This window comes from Typopeltis vanoorti, chromosome 2 (assembly GCF_054136105.1).
Source record: "Typopeltis vanoorti isolate ZY-2024b chromosome 2, IOZ_Tvanoo_1.0, whole genome shotgun sequence".
Taxonomy (NCBI): domain Eukaryota; kingdom Metazoa; phylum Arthropoda; class Arachnida; order Uropygi; family Thelyphonidae; genus Typopeltis; species Typopeltis vanoorti.
This window is the reverse complement of record NC_143550.1, coordinates 93,042,044-93,063,963: the sequence shown is the minus strand read 5'-3', so window position 1 is coordinate 93,063,963 and position 21,920 is coordinate 93,042,044. Positions and strand designations below refer to the sequence as shown.

Below are 21,920 nucleotides of genomic sequence, written 5' to 3'. Positions count from 1 at the left end.
CCATCGTGGCGATCATTTGCGAAGTTATGAACGCAGTTAGTGTTTATTTATTTATTTATTTTATTACCAACATCAAATTCAAGAATAAGTTTAGAGATTCATTGTTTAATTAATACTCGCTGCTCATCTACAAGATGTATATCAGGATAATAAAAACACCATTCTAAAAATAATATCCAATTCTTTAAACCCTTTGCTAGAGAAAAATATTTTCTGTGGTCTAATAATTTAACAGACAAGGAAAGTGAGCTAGAGTTACAGTAATAAGGAGGGTAGACTGTCGTTCCAAAGGTCTTGTTATCTGAGAGAGCATAATGGCTGTATATATATGAAATATGAGGAAAGATTAAAATTCAGTTTTACGGAACAACCGAGGACATTTCTAGTAGAACGATGCGCTATTTTAAGTGCCTGGTTATTTTTGCTACGTTGCTCATAATGGTTAAAGCCGAGAAAAGTTTAATGGATTGTGCCGACAAATTATGCGGTAAGTAAAGCAGAGACGTCTGTTAACGCATAGGGTTTTTTGTTTTGTTTAGGCAACGGCCAAAATGACTTCATTTTCATGATCTTTTTACGGAATATGCATTCCTAGAGATGAGTGGAGAGGATGTTACGACAGTTAAACGTAATTAAGATCACATTAGTACTTGTTTTACTTCTTCCATTATTCAATATCCAGTTTGATCTACCCGAATGTTCTAAATCGATCCCAAAACCCATCACTTCATGTGAAAATTATTTCATTCAACATTTTCCCTTTCTGATACCGTCAAAGCAAGTTTTTCTGATCATTAATTTCTCATTATGTCAGCGCTTCAGTACTCCAAGTGATTTTGAACAATGTCCTGTGGTGTTCGTAGATCTGAGGTTTAATACCATCATAGTATGGCAGAAACATTTATAAAAATTGCATATATGAGAACACAGCTCACTAAAGGTGAGTATGCTGCTATCATGCAGAAATGGCAACGTTCTTCTTGACAGAATTTCGGATGTTTCTTTCTCCCTCATCAAATACCCAAACTTGCCAAGCAAACATATAATTACAGAAATAAATAGATTCGCGTCATAGCCTTAAATGCCTTGAAGTAATTTAAAACATCCGATTCAGTTAATCTGTTTAGATAAGATTTAAGTCAGTTGTTATACTAAAACTTCCAACCTCTCTCTAGAGATAAATATGTTTGTCTTGAGATCAAAGAAAACTGAATTTTTCTCTTGATAATATTTCTCTGCATTATTAAGAGAAACTCTAGCTCTGTTTCTGATCCGTACCACCTTATCATAAATCGTGTTTCCTATTTACTGATTCTATGTGGTAAGGATTATACTGATCCCTCCCCCATATCCGTCTCTCTCTCTCTCTCTCTGATGGGAATACACTCATTGTCTGCTCTGTGACACTTTTATATTTATTTTGTGGGCACTGTTCATTCGAACTCACGTTCACTATTCCAATTCTAAATACCTCCAAAGCCTGAACACCACTCATTCAATATTAATTTTTTTCTGCATCAGGATAGCATTTTAATTAACTTTATTCCACCTATAAGTGGAACGATAATATTAATAGTTGCACAGTATTAGCTCTATTTATGCTTGAAAGGTAACAAGCCGAGTTACCACCAAGCACCATGTTAATGTTATCATTTTACTGATATTTTCACTGATGGTAAATGTCTCATATAACATAATCGATTTTCAGTCTTTTATCAATTCTTCTAACTCTAATTTATGATCAGTATGTTAAAATTAGTGTTTTATTTAGCAAGGCATTAATTTAACTCATCATAATAAACCACAGATATCGTTGAATGTAAAGATATGCTAAAATCATTTGATTTTGTAGCTAAATTCTCTGTCTTGTTTTACCTGCTTTGAAAATATTGCTTGAATGTATTTAAATGTTTCTAGCGATATTTTCTAAGCAGTCAGATTATTTATTTTCATAAATAATCTTCCACTAAAACCGTGTCTATGTAATTCTTGTTATTCTGATTGTTTATTATTTATTATTTAAAGAAAAAGGACATCTCATACTTTCTTGCTGTTTAATTTTATTCCGAATGTTTTTGAAAGTAGTTCAGTTTGATAATAACAGAGACGTAAATTAATATATCAGAAATGTGGTTTTAGGATAGGTTTTAGGATTCCTTACTGGTTCTTAATCTTAAACTAATCTAGATTCAATTAATAACTGACTCATCATGCACATCCTTCAGTTATATTTTCCAATTGTGACTTTAATTTCATCCGTATTAATTGCAACTGTTCATCACTGCCAAGTGATTTGGTATTATAGAAACTTAATTTTAGAAATGAGAGGACTTTTTTTTTATCCTATCTCTTCTTAATTTTAGAACTGAGAGCGTACTCAGACATGTTTATCCTTATTAGAGAAACTTTACTAAATAAATAATATTCCTTTGATAAATTTTTCATTCATTATTATTTCTTTATTAAAGAAATAATACTGGGCATGTGATTAGAAGAAAACCATACAAGTCAAGTTACATTTAGTTGATATGTTTTATAATAATATTCGCATCCTTGACGAGTTGTAATCCGATCTTGTGTATTAAATATATTAAAAATATCAAAATGACAATACATTTGATTTGATTTGATAGAATTTTTTCAATAAAATCTTTTTATCTTCGGCGAGATCACATTTCAGTATATCGCCGAGTTTCAGAACAATCCCGTTATGAGTGAAAGGGAATCATTTCAAGTAATCCCCAAAAAGCTAAACTTGCGTATATCAAAGAAGAAGAAGGTGGTTTTCGTGTTGTGTGTTATCAAGTGCAAAAAAGCTCTTTATCAAGCTTAAGGAAAGGAAGAAAGAGAATTTGGCGATGCAGAAAACTGTGACGAGATCTATGATGCTGAAGTACGAACTATTTCTGATAAAAGATTGTGCTGGTGGTAGATTTTCCGACTGGCTAAGAGTGCCAGTTTCGGCTGACGTTGCGCTGCCATTATTGAAAATGATTACTGACAGAAACGAATAGATTTTGTTCGATCTTCCAGAAAGGGTAATCAGTCGAGTCACGTGATACTTAATACAGCCATTTGTCAGAGCACTCCGACAGAGGTTATCAAATTTAAAATCATCTAGTGACCTTCGACGGTAAAATACTGAGTAATTTGTTTATTGAGAAACATAAGATTAATTAATGAATACACTGTATCCCAATAAGTGTTGGGGCAACCTTTTTAGCGTGAAACCTACAGAATGTATATTTCTATCTTCATAAATGGCCTATGCCGCCATTTATGAAGCATGTATATAGCATGGAGATGCTTACTAAGCCATACCAATTAGCACGTCAAAACTTATAGACATTGAAACATCCGCTATAATTAGATATCATAACAGTACCTATCTATTTATAACTTTTGTAAAAGACTGCGCCATCCGAATAACTGTGGACAACATTATGGAAATTAGTGAGTGCCACGTCAGTCAAAAGTGCTTGAAGGTTAGTTTGGAAATCTCGGTAGACTAAATATGTAAAACAATCATTTAGGAATTCGAAGGATCTATTGCTGTTCGAGTCAGTAGTTGGATACTCGGTATAAAAAGCATTGTGAGTGGTCTTGATCGTTAGAATCACGTTACATGAGCAAAAAATCATACCCCCCCCCCTCCACACACACACACACACACACCTTATAATTAGAGATATTTAGAGATTGAACGTGACTGTTGTCTGGGAAACGCCTAATGCAAGAGTGCATCATCCCAGCTTTGAAGTGTGTGAAGAAGGTGCAATGATTTGGAGTGGGACCTTTACTTGTAGAAGCTGAAAAGATGAATGCCAACAGATATATGCAATAGTTCTCGATCATGAAGTGCGTATATTGCAACAGTATTATCAAACAGATCGATATATATATATATATATATATATATCCTTCAAAGCTGACAGTTATTCCAAACGAGTGGAAAGACTTACGGAACTTACGGAATATACTGCTTATGTGCTGGCAGTAAATGTTACTGTTATTTTAACTGTATTGATCACGACACAGAATGATAAGAAAATAACTAATATTTATTAACTTATTTTACTCGGAACTTGAAACTGATTACTTATTACTTTATGTAAATTGTCTCATACATCATTTTCCCTACGGATTTTCGAATCCGCAGAAAACATGTCTTCATTAGAAAATATATTAACTTGAGCTTCCATAAAAGCGTCACTTAATTCCTTGCCAAACGAATCTGTGTGATGTGCTTTAATAAGGGCATATTAACACGTGAGTAGGTCAAACACGAACTGACTTCAATTATTATTACACAATTATGAAATAATAATATACCATTATTGTCCTAAACAACCCACTGATATGAAGATGATGTTCCGTTTAACATGATGACATTAACTGTCACGACGTGTTCAATCGGCTTCTTCTATGGTTCTTAACGGGCTGATGACTTTTCAAGTAATTCCTGGATTTCGTAACCAGGATTTCAGATTAAGGTGAGTGGCCTGGGATTATGTATATTTTGTATATAAATAGCCGATTTGCCTGGTTGCGGGACGAAAAACCAGGAGGGGAAACTCTGCAACCTCCGTATGAGACTGGCAAACACACCTTCACATAAAACGTTCTGATAAAGCCTTCGTCGCATCCTCGATGGGATTATAACCCATGGCTTTTCAAATGAAGTGCGTCGTCGACACTCGCTGAAAATACGGTCCGCGCGGTTAGCCTAGTGGCTCTGCGCTTTGCAACCATATGCCTGGGGAAAGAGTGTCCTGGGTTCGATTCCCGTCATCGACGTGAGGAGCATAAGGATCTTTCTCAGGCATAGCCAAGTTAGCCGGTCTTGGGCGTGGACAGCAGGGTTTCCCCCCAGTTTATCCTCGGGTTTTTTATTCCGCAAAGCAGGCAACCGGCCCCGTGAACACACACGGATCTACAGTCATACATATTAAACCTCCCCCATGAGGGGGCTCAACTCGCCTCAATAGGGACGGGGAAGAAAAGGGAGGAAGCTCCATATGAATAAATAAATAAACTGAAAATACGGAGGCTCAACATTTTCATGATAGCTCTTTATAAATTTTCAAGAATATTCAAAGACATGTGAAGACTTTATACATCAGAGTCTACTTAGGAAAATTGACTTTATTCAACTTTATAGCATTTGGGAAATAGTTATCAGAAAAATAAACTTTCAAAACCGTTATGTGGTACGCTACTACTGTAACTTTTTATAAGAAACAAATACGTCCGTTTTTAACTTTAAACGCATTTTACTCACTGGAGTTCGATGTTAAATGTTTAAATGTTTACCTTGAAATCGCCTTTTTGCTTGTTATATTTCTGTTATATTTCTTCTGATTTAAAAGAGTTCATAAGCTTGAAACCAGGAAACAGAAATTTGGGTTATCTGTAGAGCTTCCGATGATGCCCTTTAGACGAAAAGACCTGGAATGCAAAGACAAAGGGCCTTTTACATCTCATCTAGGATTTATATATGTATATATATATTGGTAGATTTTGTGTGTGTGTGTGTGTGTGTGTGTAAAACGCTTTCTCATAAAATATGACTTATATATATACATATAATATTATATATATGCAAAGACAAAGGGCTTCTGCATCTCATCTAGGATTCAAATATATATATATATATATATATATATATATATATATATATAGAGAGAGAGAGAGAGAGAGAGAGAGAGAGAGAGAGAGAGAGAGAGAGAGAGGATTCATATATACATATATACACCAATCTATCTACCAATATATATATATATATATATATATACACACCACACACCTAGATACACACTATTTACCAATAATTGTTCCGACACCCCTGCTATTTGAAGTTATGAAATATTCCAGGTTCGTTAATAACATAGAAACTGATGTACAGATAGTAGGAAGCAGTATTTCATCGAAGTCACTGAATGCATGTCCTATTGCCATACCACCTGTATTCAAATGCTCCAGTCGAGAGGTAACGGCAGGTATGAACATTAGCATGTTCATACCTGCCGTTACCTCTCGACTGGAGCATCCAAAATCAAGTTGGCGATGTAATCAGCAAATGGAGACATTCTGGCATTACTAGTGCAGGAAAACACAGAGGGTGGTAGCCGAAAATGATTGACATATACAGGAGGGTGTTAAAAGGGGTGGCATGGAAAAATCGGATACAATCGGAACTGACCATCCGTGATGAGTTCCAGATCGCTAGTAACCCCATAGTGAGCAGTAATACCATACGAAAAGTAATCAATTTATTAGGTTTTCATGGAAGAGTAGCGGCACACAAGTCGAACATCACAACAACGAACAAGGCGGCTCGAGCGTGTGAAGTGGATAACTGACCAACGGAAAACGGTACTCTGGAGCGATGAATCAAGGTTCACCTGTTTCCACTCTGATGACAGGGTGTGGATGTGGAAGCAGCTTGGTGAACGCTTTTTACCACAGTGTGTGCAGTATCCACAATAAAGTTTGATGGCGGATGAGTAATGGTGTGGGGTGCATTCGGCTGGTTTGGAGTGGGATTAATAGTCGTTATCAGTGGGTCCATGAAGGCAGCTCAGTACCTTGATATTCTGGATAATCAGGTGCTGGCTACGCTGTGAATGGAGTTTTTATGGAAGGGACCCGTGTTACTATCAAGACGGCAGTGTTCCAGGCCATAAAGCTGTAGCTGTTGTGGAATTGTATGAAGAGATGGGTGTTAAACGATTGTCCTGGACTGCGCAAGTTCTGACCTCAACCCCATCGAACACCTGTTGGACGAATTGGAGCGCGATCGAGGTCCAGAGCAGCACGTTCTCGATGTGTCGTTGAATTCAGTGCTGTTTTGATGGAGGAATGGAGACAAATTCCACCTGATGTGTGTGTGTGTATGTGTGTGTGTGTGTGTGTGTGTGTAGTCCTATCTAAATGTTGATTTCGAAGTGGTGTATGTTTGAATCACTTCGGTATTTTCGAATTTAAACAGTGCATTTTTTTTGTTGTTGTTTGTTAATTGAGATGTGTTACTCTCTAAGTTATTTACATCTGTACTAATAAAAAGAATAAATAGAATAAAAAATAGAAATGAACGCCGTCACCAAGGGCGAATAATGCGAATAATAAAATGTACCTAAAAATGTTTCATTTTTCTTTTAACACGATATTGTTGTCTAACAAAGAGGTTTGAATTCACGTTATCGAAATCTCTAGAACGCCATTTTGTGCAAGTCCTGGTTGGAATACTTATAATCTGAATAAAAAAAAATAAATTATGTATATTAGCATTTATCATAGATTTATAATTATTATTATATACATATAAAATTGCTTAAAATAATATTTGCATAAAATTGATTTAAATTGATATAAATTGTATAAAATTTTATATTTGACTAAAAGTGATTGAAGTTATTATAACAAACATTTAGAACCGTTTCCCTTATAAAATAAAACAGTGATTTGGAAACATTCGTAATTTTCTACATAAATACTCCACTCACGAAATGTATGGTCAATTAGTGTTAGGGTTTTTTTGCAAATGAATGTAAACTTATAATCAATCAGTTTCACTAAAGAATAACAGATAATTAAAGCATCCAATTAAATGAGTATAAATAATATTATTCTTCTTGCTGTTTATTTTTGACATAATTTCAGAAATCTTTCTCGAAAATGTCACATGGAAGAATACATCAGTAATCAGATAAGATAGCCAGCAAAGATTGGTTGATTGGTAGAACCTCTTTCAAAAAAAAAAAAAAAAAAAAATTAAGCAAGTTTGAGAGCGATTAGTAGTTAGAAGGGATTCAATCGTTCGATGCTGTTGGCACACTCTCCCTCGATGAGTCTTATGACTCCCTGGAGGCGTCACATAATAACAATAATAGCAACAATAGTTTCTTACTTTAATGTTTAGAACAATGAAAAGTTGATTTAACGATTGGATTTTGTACTTCACTGAGTGTTAATGTTCCACCGTAATGTGAGCTTAAGCTGGAGAAACTTTGGCTTGCAAATAATTAATTTTAATCAGTAAATTACGTACTTGAATTGCCGTTTCTATGTAGTTTCTGTTCCAGAAAATTTGACACGAATCATATGACAAAGTAGTCATAATGTTTTAAACATTGCAAAATAAAAACTATATATATATATATATATAAACAATATTCATTATAAATGTTAAAATTTCAAAAGTACTATTTATATTGTCTGAAGCGAAACATACATACATACATACATACATATATATATATATATATCATATATATATATATATATATATATATATATATATATATATATATATACATACATACATATATATATATATATATATTTATATATATATATATATATATATACAGGGTGTTCGGGATAAATTTGACAGTTTCGTAAGGAAAAAGAAAATCTTCTTTGTATCTATTAAATTTAATGAATTGACAAAAAAACATTACAGGCAGAGTTAATTACAATACTATCAACAAGATTTACTCAAAATAACCACCATTAGCATCGATCACAGCTTCAATTCTGCTTCGGAACCTCGAACAAGCTGATGCTACAGTCTCCCTGGGAAGGGCCGCAAAAACTGTTTTAATTTTATCCATTAACTGGGCTTTTGTATTACTGGAAGTGCGATTGGTGTCTTTTTCAACTGCGCCCCATACAAAATAATCCATGGGGTTAAGGTCTGGGGAGTTTGGAGGCCAAACATTTGGACTGGTGAAGTCGTAGAAATTTTCAGACAACCATTTTTGACTTTTCCCAGAGGTGTGGCAAGGGGCCGAATCCTGCTGCCATACATACGGCCTACCATTGGCTACCCTTGTTATCCAGGGCTTGACTACAGTTAGCAACTCCACGAACAAAGCCCGAATTCCAATGCCAGGGTTCTTCAACACCTGTTCCTGCAGATTTGCGAGGAATTCTGCTGTACGAACGCAATCAGATCGTCTGCTAGGGATCTTTCTTCTTGCTACATCCTCGTAGTCACCATTGCAAGTCTCTAGTTCATGCCTGATTGTTTTTACTGTATTCAGGGAGCATTGGGCAGCAGTCGTAATATCCTTATTTTGATGGCGGGCACGAATCATCATGATACAAGTTATTCTCTTCCATGATTCAGGTGGGTTCCAGCTATCCATCCTTTCTGACATCTTGTATATGAATGAAGAAGGGTCCAAACTTTTAAATGAAGAGAAGTGTGTGTTAATACATGTAACTTACGGAAAAATATAATTAATTATAAATATGTCAAATTTATCCCGAACACCCTGTATATATATATATATAAATTACAAAAATAAATCGAACTTAAAACTAAAATTACATAAAATCTGAAATGGATTTGAAAATACTATTTTTATCATTCATTCGATCTTTTTTTGTCATGCTAAAGAGAACTTCTAATATAATTTATAGTGTGATTAATTTTCACAAGACCAGACTTTTAAAATAAAGTTTAGAAAGGAAAATATTCTTTCGGTTCTTCTTAAAATTATTTCACTTAAGTTTTCAGATGAGCTTGATGTTTAAAATTATGGGAAGTAGACAAAGATCGATTTTTTATGTAAATGCAAAGAAATAGAACACTAAGTAATTATAATTCCTTTTTGTGTCTCTGCTAAAATAATGTTTTCAAAAAAAAAAAAAAAACACCCCCGCAAAGAATGATATTTTCTTTGGAAGCGTCTCTCGATCTGATATCACATTACCAGGAAAAGAAAGAGAATTTATTACCACTTCTCTTATATTTCAAACTTAAAACCAAAAGATCACAATAAGGATCAAAGATGAATTTTCTTTGATCTTTCACCTATGTTACGTGTACGACCAACAAAACAGAACTGCAGGTGCGAATGAATAAATCAATATGCAGTAACTAGAACCGTCTTCGTTATAATCTTCAGTATTCCATTTATGTGCTTTGAAAGTCGAGAATACCACAAGAACTCGACTATGCATGTGCTTCCTAGAAGAAATTTAAAAGTTATGCTGTTCGTACAATGCATTGTTGCGGTTACGCATGCGTGAACGACAAATACCGCTTCCTACTGAGATATGAATACTTTCATTACTATAATTACAACATTTTAATTGTTTTAATGCGTAATATGGATATATATTACCGTTGCATTTTTAATGTTTATTTTTTCCATTAGACGATAAGATACGACCTCAAATGCAGTCATGCCTAAATTATGTCACACCTGAAGTAAGTAGCATTTTTTGTTTCATTCTATTTGTATCTCATTTTATTTTAATTGAAAAGGTATTGGATAAATTAGTAAAAGTCAGGAATCAGGAGAAATTTGATACTTTATAAGGAAGACATGGTTTTGTGCAGGGTAGGTAGGTCTAGCTTTAGTAATTATTTTACTTTCTATGATAAAGTAACAATAGAGATGGATAAAGCGAATGCTTACTCGGTGATACTCCTGGGTTTTGCAAAGGAATCTGACAGGATTCCACACGAAACTCTCTTGGTTGAATTGGAGCAAATATAAATAGATCTAAACCTGGTGATTTGGATAAGGGAGTGACTGATGTACGGACGCCAAGTCATGGTTTATGGAGGAGGTGAGTCCAGGAGAAGCCAGATGACTATTGGTATACCTCAAGGCTCAGTACTTGGTCTTCTGTTGTTTAATTTGTACATTAATGGTATTGAAAATGAGCTGACTAGAAATATCCAGTTGTTTTCCGATGATGCAAAACTGGGAAGGACTATAATCAAAAGTTGATGTAGAGATTTTGCAGGATGACTGAAATAAGCTAACGGTACACGGACAAAGGAAAATGCCTAACAGTTTACGTAGACAAGTGTAAGGGATGCACTTTGGGAAGATGAGATTACGTGATGTGTACTATATTGATGAAACTTAACTGCAGGAAGTTGACAAGGCCTTGGAAGTGATTGTCGAGAGGGAATTGAAATTTAGAAGGCACACGGCAAAGGAGTCAAAACAACACATTAAATTACATAGTTGTTGAAGAACATGGAAACAAGCAGGGACAGCGAAGCTATTTTTCTCATTTAAAAGGCATTAATAAGATCACATCTGGACTACTGCGCACAGATCTGGTCAATTGCATTTGTTGATGATAAAAAAGTGGTGTAGAGGATCCAGAGGCGAGTGACAAGGGTTGCGGCTCGCCTATGGAATGCTCCTAGAATTCAAGGTCTGCGGACTCCAAAAACTAGATAATAGGCGTAAGAGAGGAGCATCTATGCATGGTAAGAGAGGCTTAAGTATGCATGGTAGAAACATGTAAGTTATTAAATGGGTTTTATAGGATCGACATTGATGATTTTTCATTACCGTTTAGAAGGGGAGAGGAAGAAGTATATTCCTGGAAATTGTGTGAAAGTGTGGTTATCAAGGGTGTTAGGACGAGATTTTTTTTTGCACAGTGCTGAATGCGTGGACGTGCGTTGCCAGAGGTGGTTGTGAGGACTTCGTCTCTAAATGAGTTTCAGAACGGTATGATAGATATTGTGTGAATATTGGAGAGCATGTCGATATACGGTCTCTCACGACGCGTCTTCTGATTCCATGGAGATACCAGTATAATGATAATAATAATAACAATTCCTTCACTCAGATAAGTACAGTTCAGGTTGTTTACTTTGTGAATTTTCCAAGTACCGATTCATAAAAATAATGCTAGTATGTCATAGGTATGATCTACGTATGCAACAACAAACGCCCTGTGGTATTCTACACTTGCCTATACTTTTTTCTGAACAATTGTACTGAAAGAGAGGAGATAATAGCTCAGCTTCTATTATTCTTCTTTTTACGTTATTAAATTGTTTGTTGCCTCGTTCATTTCTTAAGCTGAAATGTAGCGAATCTTTTGCAATGAAGTGAACAATGCATATCACCAGAGAAATTAACTCTAACTGTTGTCATTCCAATAATATACTGCATAATGTATTCATCAGTTCTGCCAACCTAACATTAATGATTTTATATACTATGGAAACCAGAAGCCAGCTTTGACTAATCCTCGTCTGCTGGTAATCAATACAACGAAACACCAATCATTTAACAGGATAATACATCTTTTGTTTACCTAACTACTTCAAGTGTGACCAATTTATTTCCAATAATATTATCTTAAAGCAAATATAAAAGCACTTTCCATAGATAATAATAATAACCATAATAATTGTATGACATACAGTTATTGTTTTACACAGGTGGCGATGAAATTATCCAAAACCTCAGGAATAAAAGGAGGAACTATGCAGAAAATCTACGAAGAACTCTGCGCTAATCCGAAAACTGTAGACGAAGTAAGTAGACGGCTTCTAATGAACTATTTAAAATGAATGCGTGCATGATATATTTATCTAAACTGCATATTATATTCACATTATTGTACTCAGATATTATATACACTTATATTTTTCTTTTGTTCTCTTTTCAGATGGAAAAATTAACAAAGCAAGTTGGCATGGTTTGTATCAGCATAACAAAATATCACTTTTAATTCTTTATTAGTTTTTTTTTTTAAATCCAATTTATTGATTTGTAATATAGTACATTAGATTCAGTAATCCCTGAGTATATAGAAAGTCAGCTTATATATATATATATATATAGAAAGGTTTTTACCTTGGGTATAATATATGTTATAGATACCAAGCTATTTTCAACCTGGTTTTACTCCATTTCCCAAGTAAGCAAACAGACAAATAAGTCAAGTTTGCCCCTGCACGTATTGCAAGTCTAGGTGACGCGCAAAGTAGTGCAAGGCTAGGCAACTCGTGGTAAAGGTGGAATAAGCTCTGATCACTATTCTTAATATTTCCCCTTAATGCAAAGCACATCTCCTTGAGGAGATGTATGATACTATGCATTAAAGGCAAGGGGACACTACCGAGACCGGTTTCGACCTTTATTGAGGTCTCGTCAGTGATTAATATTAAGAATAGTGATCAGAGCTTATTCCACCTTTACCACGAGTTGCCTAGAACTTGCACTGCTTTGCGGGTCACCTAGACCTGCAATACGTGCAGGCGCAAACTTGACTTATTTGTCTATTTGCTTACTTGGGAAATGGAGTAAAACCAGGTTTTATATATATATATATATATATATGTATGGAGATTGATTGACTCGGTTGAAATACATATTGTAAAAATAGAGTTGAATGACTTAAACCGAGAGTTAAGTAAAAAAGGTTTAACAGTAAAACATGACTAGTTTCGGCTTATAACAGCCTCCATCAGGTGATATTATATAAAAAAAGAAAAAACACTAAACACTAAAGCTTAAAGAAACTATGAACAACATAGAGAGTCTCTATACATAATAGGATCAAAACGTTGTAGTTGTATTTCAAGCTGTTCTTTCGTTTTGTTGCATTGTTGGGAGAATGCGTGCTTGCAGCATCACGTGAACGACACTACCTGATTATTGCTGAATGGCTATCTGCGAGGTTATAGCTCAAGTTATTATTAGATGTTCAGGGTTGAGGATGATTTCCCTAGATTCTACGACTTTTCTCTCCATTTCATCATGGCAACGAAAAATGTTGGTAGATCTGTCACAGCGGACTGTATGACTTGGGTTATCATCATTAGGATCAGCCGAGAAAAGGATATGGCTTGATAAGGCACTGGCTCACTGTCTCTTGTAAGCAATGTCCCTCAGTCCCTCATGTGTTCCTCCATACGTAATTCAACAGATTTGTCCGTCTGGCCAAAATAAGGAATATCACAATCACACCGTATTTTGTACACACCAGGATATTTAAGATGATCATGACAAGGTTTGGGGTGGCTTATTAAAAGCGGATTTTTGGAAGTGGAGTGAACAAAGTTCTGATATTGAATTCTTTTAGAACCTTGGCTAATTTTTGTGAAACTGAACTTATGTAAGAATAGATATATTGCCTTTAAATATATTTATTTCTTCTGTGTGATGACGAGGAGGATAAAGAAGGAATTCTTTTAGAATATCCATTAAGTAAGAGAGTAGTTTTGAAATAGTTGATTTCTTTATGAAGTTCATCTGGGTCGTTAAGAAGAGAGCGAGCTCTATGTCCCAAGGTAGAAATTATTCCAAGTTTTTGGGGAGAGAAGTGGTGGGACAGACTATGAAGATACTTGTTAGCATGTGTAGGCTTTCTATACATCGAAATTTTAAGTTTACCAGATAAGCGGTCAGTTTTACATCTAGAAAAGGCAGGGAACTATCAGTTTCAAGTTCGGCTGTGAACTTTATACTAGGATGTCGACTATTGAGATGTTTAAGGAAATCCATAAGGGAATCATGTCCATGGCTCCTCCAAATGAGGAATATGTCATTCACATAACGTTTCCAAACTTTAGGTGTTAAAGCAAAGGAAGAGATAGCCTTGGCTTCAAAATCCTCCAAGTAAATATTTCCAAGAACAGGGGATAAATGATTACACATCGCCAGACCATGATTTTGCTTGTATATAGTATCTTGGAATCTAAAGTAACCGGATTTAATGCAATGAGTAAGTAAAGCCAACATTTGTTTGGATAACTTGCCTTTGAGTAATGTTAGGACTTCGTCTGGTGGGACATTAGTGAACAAGGAAACTATGTCGAAGCTAGCCATGCTTTCACCTTCAATAACTGTCACATCCTTAATGTACGAAACAAAGTCCGCTGTGTTATTGATAAAGGATGAGGACTTGCCTGAAAAACATTTGAGGTATTTTGCAAGATGTTTAGAAAGTTTGTACGTTGGAGAATCAATACCTTCCACAATGGGACGTAGTGGGATGTTTTCCTTATGGATTTTTGATCTCCATATATGCGCGGAATAACAGGATGGAGAGAGCGTAGAGACAGGCGAACATTTCGAGGCAGTTCAGTGGTTGTTTTTCATAAGTTGGTGGTACGAGTTTGCAATTCTCGAGTTGGATCTCTCTCAAGTATTGAGTAGGTATCACTTTGTAGTAATTCAAGAATCTTATTTTGGTAATCTTTAGAGTTGAGGATAACTGTTTGCATTGCCTTTGTCTGCGGAAGAATAATTATATCTCTGTTATTTTTTAAACTCTTAATTGCTTTGCTTTCTGTTGAAGAAATGTTATCTGCGGGTGGTTTTGCGTTATTGATAATAAAGATGGATTCAATATGCAGAAGTTTTACATCTTGTGGAGGGAGGAATAAAGTAGCTTTTTCTTTTTGGTAAGGGGGTGATTATTTTGGGATAAATTTTGGAGAAGGAATAAAATTTAGACCTCTACTAAGGATGGTTTTTTCTTCGTCTGAAATTTGAGAAGATGTGTTAATTACGACTTTGTCAAAGTTGATGTGGAGTTTTGAGAAGTTTCTATTATTTTGTACTCTTTTAATGTTTCAAATTTCCTGATACGATTTACTTTGTTATCATATTGTACTTGGACTGCTTGAGATTTACAGTTCATATTAAAATATTCCAATTCTTATTATCTAGAGATTCGTCTAGTATTTGAGCTAAAGTTCTTTTTTTTGTTAACCAGAAAAGCGAGAGTACGTTTTGTATCGAAGATTCTTTCAGGCAGTAGGTCTGATTTAGCTTTATGAGAGACTCTCCTCGCACGTTCTGTTGTTATATTCTCTTTAAAGGAAATAAATTTAGGAAAGACAGTGTGATTGTGATATACCTTATTTTGGCCAGACGGACAAATATACTGAATTGCGTATGGAGGAACACATGAGGGACATTGCTTACAAGAGACAGCGAGCCAGTGCCTTATCAAGCCATATCCTTTTCTTGGGTGATCCTAATGATGATAACCCAAGTCATACAGTCCGCTGGCACAGATCTACCAACAGTTTTCGTTGCCATAATGAAATAGAGAGAAATCGTAGAATTTAGGGAAATCGTCGTCAACCCTGAACATCTAAATAATAACTTGAGCTACAACCTCCCAGATAGCTATTCAGCAATAATCAGTTACTGGCGTTCACGTGATGCTGCAAGCACGCACTCTCCCAACAATGCAACAAACGAAAGAACAGCTTTAAATACAACTACAACGTTTTCATCCAAATTATGTATAGAGACTCTCTATGTTGTTCATAATTTCTTTAAGCTTCAGTGTTTAATATTTTTTCTTTTCACCTGAAGAAGGCTGTTATAAGCCGAAACTAGTCGTGCTTTACTATTAAATTTTTTTATACTTAACTCTCGTTTTAAGTCATTCAACTGTATTTTTACAATATGTATTTCAACCGAGTCAATGAATGTCCATACATAGCCTTCATGATGAAGCTTCTATTACTAATACAAAAAGAAACTTAAAAAAAAAATCTCAAGCAGCCCAAATAGAACATGATAACAAAGTAAATCTTATCAGGAAATTTGAACCATTAAAAAGAGTACAAAATAATAGAAACTTCTCAAAACCCCATATATATATATATATATATATATATATAATGAATAAAATTGAGTAACATGCGGTTAACAAATTCTTTGTAAAAAAAGGTTCAACCCCAAATGAAATTCATTCTAAGTTCATGAAGGTTTATGGGCACACTTCTCCTTTGTTTTCGACAATGGGGGTGATGGACTGCCAAGTTTAAACGTGACCGTACCAGCCTTGAAGATGATCCACGTGAAGGATGCAAAACGTGTAACAACATCAGAAATCATTGATGAAGTGTACGATATGGTTTTCGACCGGCGAGTCAAAGTGCGTGAAATTGCTGAGACTATAGGCATTTCAAAAGAACGTGAAGAATTGCAAATGAAAAAGCTTTGCGCAAGATGGGTGCCGCGCTTGCTCACAACATATCAAAAACGCACTCGCATGAAAATCTCTGAACAGTGCTTTTAGCGTTTTAACAAGAATAAAACTGATTTTGTGCGTCGATTCATTACTATGGATGAGACTTGGATTCATCATTAAACACCAGAATCCAAACAGCAGTCAAAACATTAGACAGAAGCCGGTTGTTCAATGACAAAGAAGATAAAGTCGGTTCCATCAGCATGAAAGGTCATCGCATCGGTATTTTGGTATGTTGTAGGGATTTTGTTTATTAATTATCTTGAAAAGGGTAAAACCATAACCGGGGAATATTATTTCGATCTTATAACCAGACGAGACGAAAACATTCGTGAGAAAAGACCTGGTTTGCAGAAGGAAAAAAAAATCATCTTTCATCAGGACAGTGTACCTGCACACAAAGGTAAACTTTGGCAATGGGAAAATTAAGGGATATGCACTGTGAATTGTTGGAACATCCACCCTGTTCTCCAGATTTGGCTCCCTCTGACTTCTGTCTCTTCCCAAAACTAAAACCCTAACTCGCTATTTTTCAGCGTTTTTCTTTGAATCAAGAGATGATTACAGCTGTAGAAGGGTATTTTGCAGATCTTACTGAGAACCACTACAGGGACGGTATAATGGTGTGGGAGCATCGCCTAGAATAAACGTATTAGTCTTAAGGGAGATTATATTGAAAATGAAAATAATTTGGAAATTATAAATTCATTTTTTTTTTTATTGTTAGGCGGAGAACTTTTCAGACCACCCTTACTGTGATATCATTCATCTGTGTATGATATCAGAGTAAGCAAAAATATATACATTATATCAGTTATTAGTAAAATGATCCCTTTGTGCGGTCCTACAGAGTAACGACTACTAATTATTTCAGTGAGAGTTTTCATTTGTTATTTATTTGTTTATTTATTTTTTTTTCAGATATAATATTGCCATCGACTTTCAGATGGTACAATAATTACGTGTACAAAATATCGGTAATGATCACATTGATTTTGAGTCGCAGGAAGCTAAGCATTCATTTTCCGAGATGTGTGTTTACTTTGACAATGAACTGTGTTTAATATTAAGGTTTGCTTAAATAACATTTCTCATTATTGTAATGTTCTTTAAATTTTTCATTGGAGTAATTGTCATGTTTAATGGCATTTCAGTCACACACAATCACAACAGTAAAGGAAGATTCAACCACATTACCACGTGGTTGAGATTCTTTATATTTAACTGTTATTCACGCTGTTTTTATTTATTGGTTTAAAATTTCTACTACAACTAGATTAATATGCAAATTGAATACTTCGTAGATGTGGACAAGTTTCCAGATGATTTACTTCAGTTTCGAGAATTTTGTTTGGAATATTTTAAATGCATTTTCATATTATTAGGCTTTTCTGATCTTGTGTTGACATATGAAAAATAATGTCTATATTTTATATATTTAATTATTATTTTAATATATTTTCGCTGACTTGCTGCACTATCAATCACTCAAATGATCCTAAAAGGCAGGATGGATAGCGTAGCTGAAGAAAGTGAGTCCAGGAATTTACAAATACACCTGAATTAAATTAACAGTGACAGTTTATTGATGTTTGAATCGTTTATATAATCACACTTTACTTTATATTTCACCATAAGAATTCAATAGGATCTAGGACGAATTCCGTTTTGAGCGGGATTTCACGTATGTGTGAAATCTTAAATAAATCGTTTGTGAGAATTTTTTCAATATTTTACACTTACGCTCTTCGAGATGCATATTTTACTCGTGCTCATTTTAAACACTTCATACGTTGATTATTATGCTTTATCGTTTATTTATTTATTTGCAGTTTTCTGATGATGATATGAAAATAATAAAGAAATCCACAGTAAGTAATTCTTGATTTTATTTTTAATTCCTGATGGTTAAATAGACGTTTCTAGTTTTCAGAAATGTGTCTTAATATAATGAAATTCCCATGAACTTTAATATGTAGATAATCATTCTCTTTTAGTGTAAAATTTCTAAAAATAAGTTCCCATTTGGGATGTGTTTCTCAAAATAGAAATCTCGATTGCTTAATACGTACTGTTTAGATTACAGAATGAAATCTAACAATGCGCGTTATGCAATCGAAGTTTAATGAAATTTGATGCATGGAATCTATACTTAAACCTGAGGAGCAACCCAGTGTTTATTAAATCGAGAACCAACAGCAAGGGAAGGGAAGAATGAACAAAAAAAAGACGATATTACATATTTCAATAACTCCACTAACTAGATAGAATTTCAATATCTATCGGGTTTAGAATTGGCTCATGCTATCACATTTAATAGAGAGAGAGAGAGAGAGAGAGAGAGAGAGAGAGAGAGAGAGAGAGAGAAAGAAAACAATCACCTCAGATTCAAATTACCACTAAGGAGTTTAATATTCTGAAGCGGTATTAAATTAATGATATTAAGGATTGACTATTGATTTTTTATTCCTCTGAATGTTGTACACCTACCTGTATTATGTGGTTATCTGTGTTTGGTTAATCATTAGATAATCCTTCTCTACACACCACATATGAACTTTTCAAGCCATTTTATAACTTGAATGAAGAAGGTATTAGTGTAATACATTTGATGAAGTTGAATTAATTTCTTCGTCTTTATAAAATAAATAAATGAATCTCTCACGTCTTTTATTCCAATAAAAGGAATAATGGAGTTCATGGCTGAAGATAGTTTCTTTTGTAGTCAAGAAAGATTTCCTTCTTAAATTTACTCATAAAATTTGAAATTTTTGAAGCAGTTCTAATTTCACATTGCATCTTTCCCTTAAGAGAAATTGCTATACCTCAAGGAAGTAGATTCTTGCCGATGGTTTTACCTACAAATTTATCTGTAGGTAAAAGACATAAACCTCTGTTTGCAAATTTCTGCTCAAAGAGATATCATTTATACTTCTGCACATAAAAGGCGAATGTTTTGAAAGGAAAGTGCTTTGCACAACTATAACTATTTCATTGTAGTGGTTTTCTTGCTTTGTGAAACAAAACATTAAAGATATTCTCAAGTTCATTTATAAACTTTTTATTAATTTTCTACGGTAGTTGTAAACTTTGTTTTGTTGTTTCCGATTCTTGCAACTATCATGACGTTGTTTAAGAGTTAAAAAGCTGAGGATTCAAATCCCACCATCATGAGCATGGATCTTTTTGATAGCCTTTAGCTGGTTGATGAATTTCATCGCAGGTATGAGATGATTGCCCTGATATTGTCGATTTGAAGTGGCTTGAAAATTTCCATGTTTGGTCTGTAGACAAAATACATAAAAATAAATAAAATAATAAAATAAAATAAAATAAATGATAAAACAAATCCTTGTCATTAATAATTTTAATGTACTTTTTTTCCTTCTTTAGGACTGCGCTTTAAAACTTTGCTGAGATATAGGCGGACTGTGGTTTTAGAATGAATGAAGAAATACAGGACAAAGTTTATAGGATTATGAAGCAAAAATTCTGATTAAATAAACAGACTTAGTTTATGTATTAATAGTAACAGCAAATAAGAAGTAAATTAAAATGAATTTCTTCTTAAACCTATCGCATGTTTTCTCTCTCACATTAATATCGTACAGTACCTGAAAGCCTTCAATTTAGTTTTCGTAATTTATAAAGCGTACACTTCAGATTATAAGAAACATTTTAGATTTTAAGAAAAACGTGCAAGATTTATAAGAGAAGAAACCAAGACATTAAAGGTCGTAAGTTACGGTTCTATTACGACACTTGCCTCTTCAAATCTCATTAATGCATGCAATCAGCAACGCGAACTGATTTAAATAAGTTATCATAAAAACAGCTTGATTACAACATCATCACATGGATGTTGTGATTTCCTGGAGAGGGTCTGTAATGAAATAGAAAAAAATTCATAGAAACGTCTCGAAGAATGTTTTCTTCAGAATGGGAGAATGGCAAAAGAAAAAAAAAACTTTTATTTTATTTTATTTTATTTTATTTTATTACTTTAAAAGTTACTTAATCAAACATGTAGAATATTTAAAAATGGTTATAAAATGAAAATAGAGCTAGAAATAATAAAATTAAGCAGCCTAGTTTGATAACCCTAAAACACTTTTTTATTATTAAAATTATAATGTGGAAAGAATTGAGAGAAAGGAAGCTCTGTTAACAGTTAAATGTAGTTAAAAATTGAAAACAAAATTACTTACTTTCTACATCTAAACATTTTCTGAAAAGAAAAGCGAATGACAAATCCTGGCGAAGGAGACTAATAAGAAATTATTTCGGAATTTATACGACTATATCAAACACATTCTCAAAATCAAACACACCCCATACAGAACCGTTAATTAAACCCAAGAAATGTATTCTTATGAAATTCTTCCTATTAGAGCGAGTCCAAAGCCATCGGTATACTTGATCTCCTTACTCAATGTACCGTTTGGAATCTATTACAAGTCCATCATTGTGCCGTTTCAGTATGTTGAAAAGTCCACTATTAAAACTGGTGGAGATCCACTTACCATAGCAGAGATATGCTCAAACAAGATAAAGTGGAGCTGTAACTCATCTGCGCTCACTAAACATTGAAATAAACTTGTTACTATCACCGACAGAAGAGAGCCTATAGGTCAAGGGTCTTCAACCTTTCAGACAGTGCGGGCAGCATTAAAAATTTCATTGAAGCCCGCGGGTCACTAAGCTATACTGCGGTATTTAGAATTGTAAGATGCTTTACAGATTCACAAGGAACGCTATGAATTTGATACTTTATAAAATCCTATAAAATAAACAAACTATGCTTTAAGAGTGTAGGTAGGAGTCGGGTTCATGATAAGTATATAAATCAATACTTGATAAAAGATAATTTAATGGAAAAAAGTTAATTAAGTTAAGGGGATAATAAATCCATCATTATTTTAAAGCTGGATATGAAACTCGGAGATCGAAATCTAAGAGTTTCATGCCGAAGAACTATAGGTGAGTCCAAGCGTAAGCCATCACCTGGAGTAAGTCATCACATCCAAGCGTAAGTCATCACTCTTAATCGAAGAAAACATTCATTTTTTACAATGTAAATGGACAACTTCGCAATGTTTTTCCTTGACCAGCTTTTCGATGTTGGCATCCATTTTGGAAGTCTA

At 34.2% G+C, this 21,920-nt stretch overlaps 1 protein-coding gene across 1 annotated transcript; it reads left to right on the top strand.

Annotated features, from left to right (window-relative positions):
• Positions 1 to 330: 330 nt before the first annotated feature.
• On the top strand, positions 331 to 20,348 carry LOC150109256 (uncharacterized). Its single transcript, XM_090412340.1, has 6 exons — positions 331 to 487; positions 10,170 to 10,222; positions 12,215 to 12,310; positions 12,445 to 12,474; positions 18,609 to 18,647; positions 20,170 to 20,348. Exons 1-6 carry the CDS (start codon positions 394 to 396, stop codon positions 20,191 to 20,193), a joined length of 336 nt encoding a protein of 111 aa, XP_090268466.1. The 5' UTR covers positions 331 to 393; the 3' UTR covers positions 20,194 to 20,348.
• Positions 20,349 to 21,920: the final 1,572 nt, after the last annotated feature.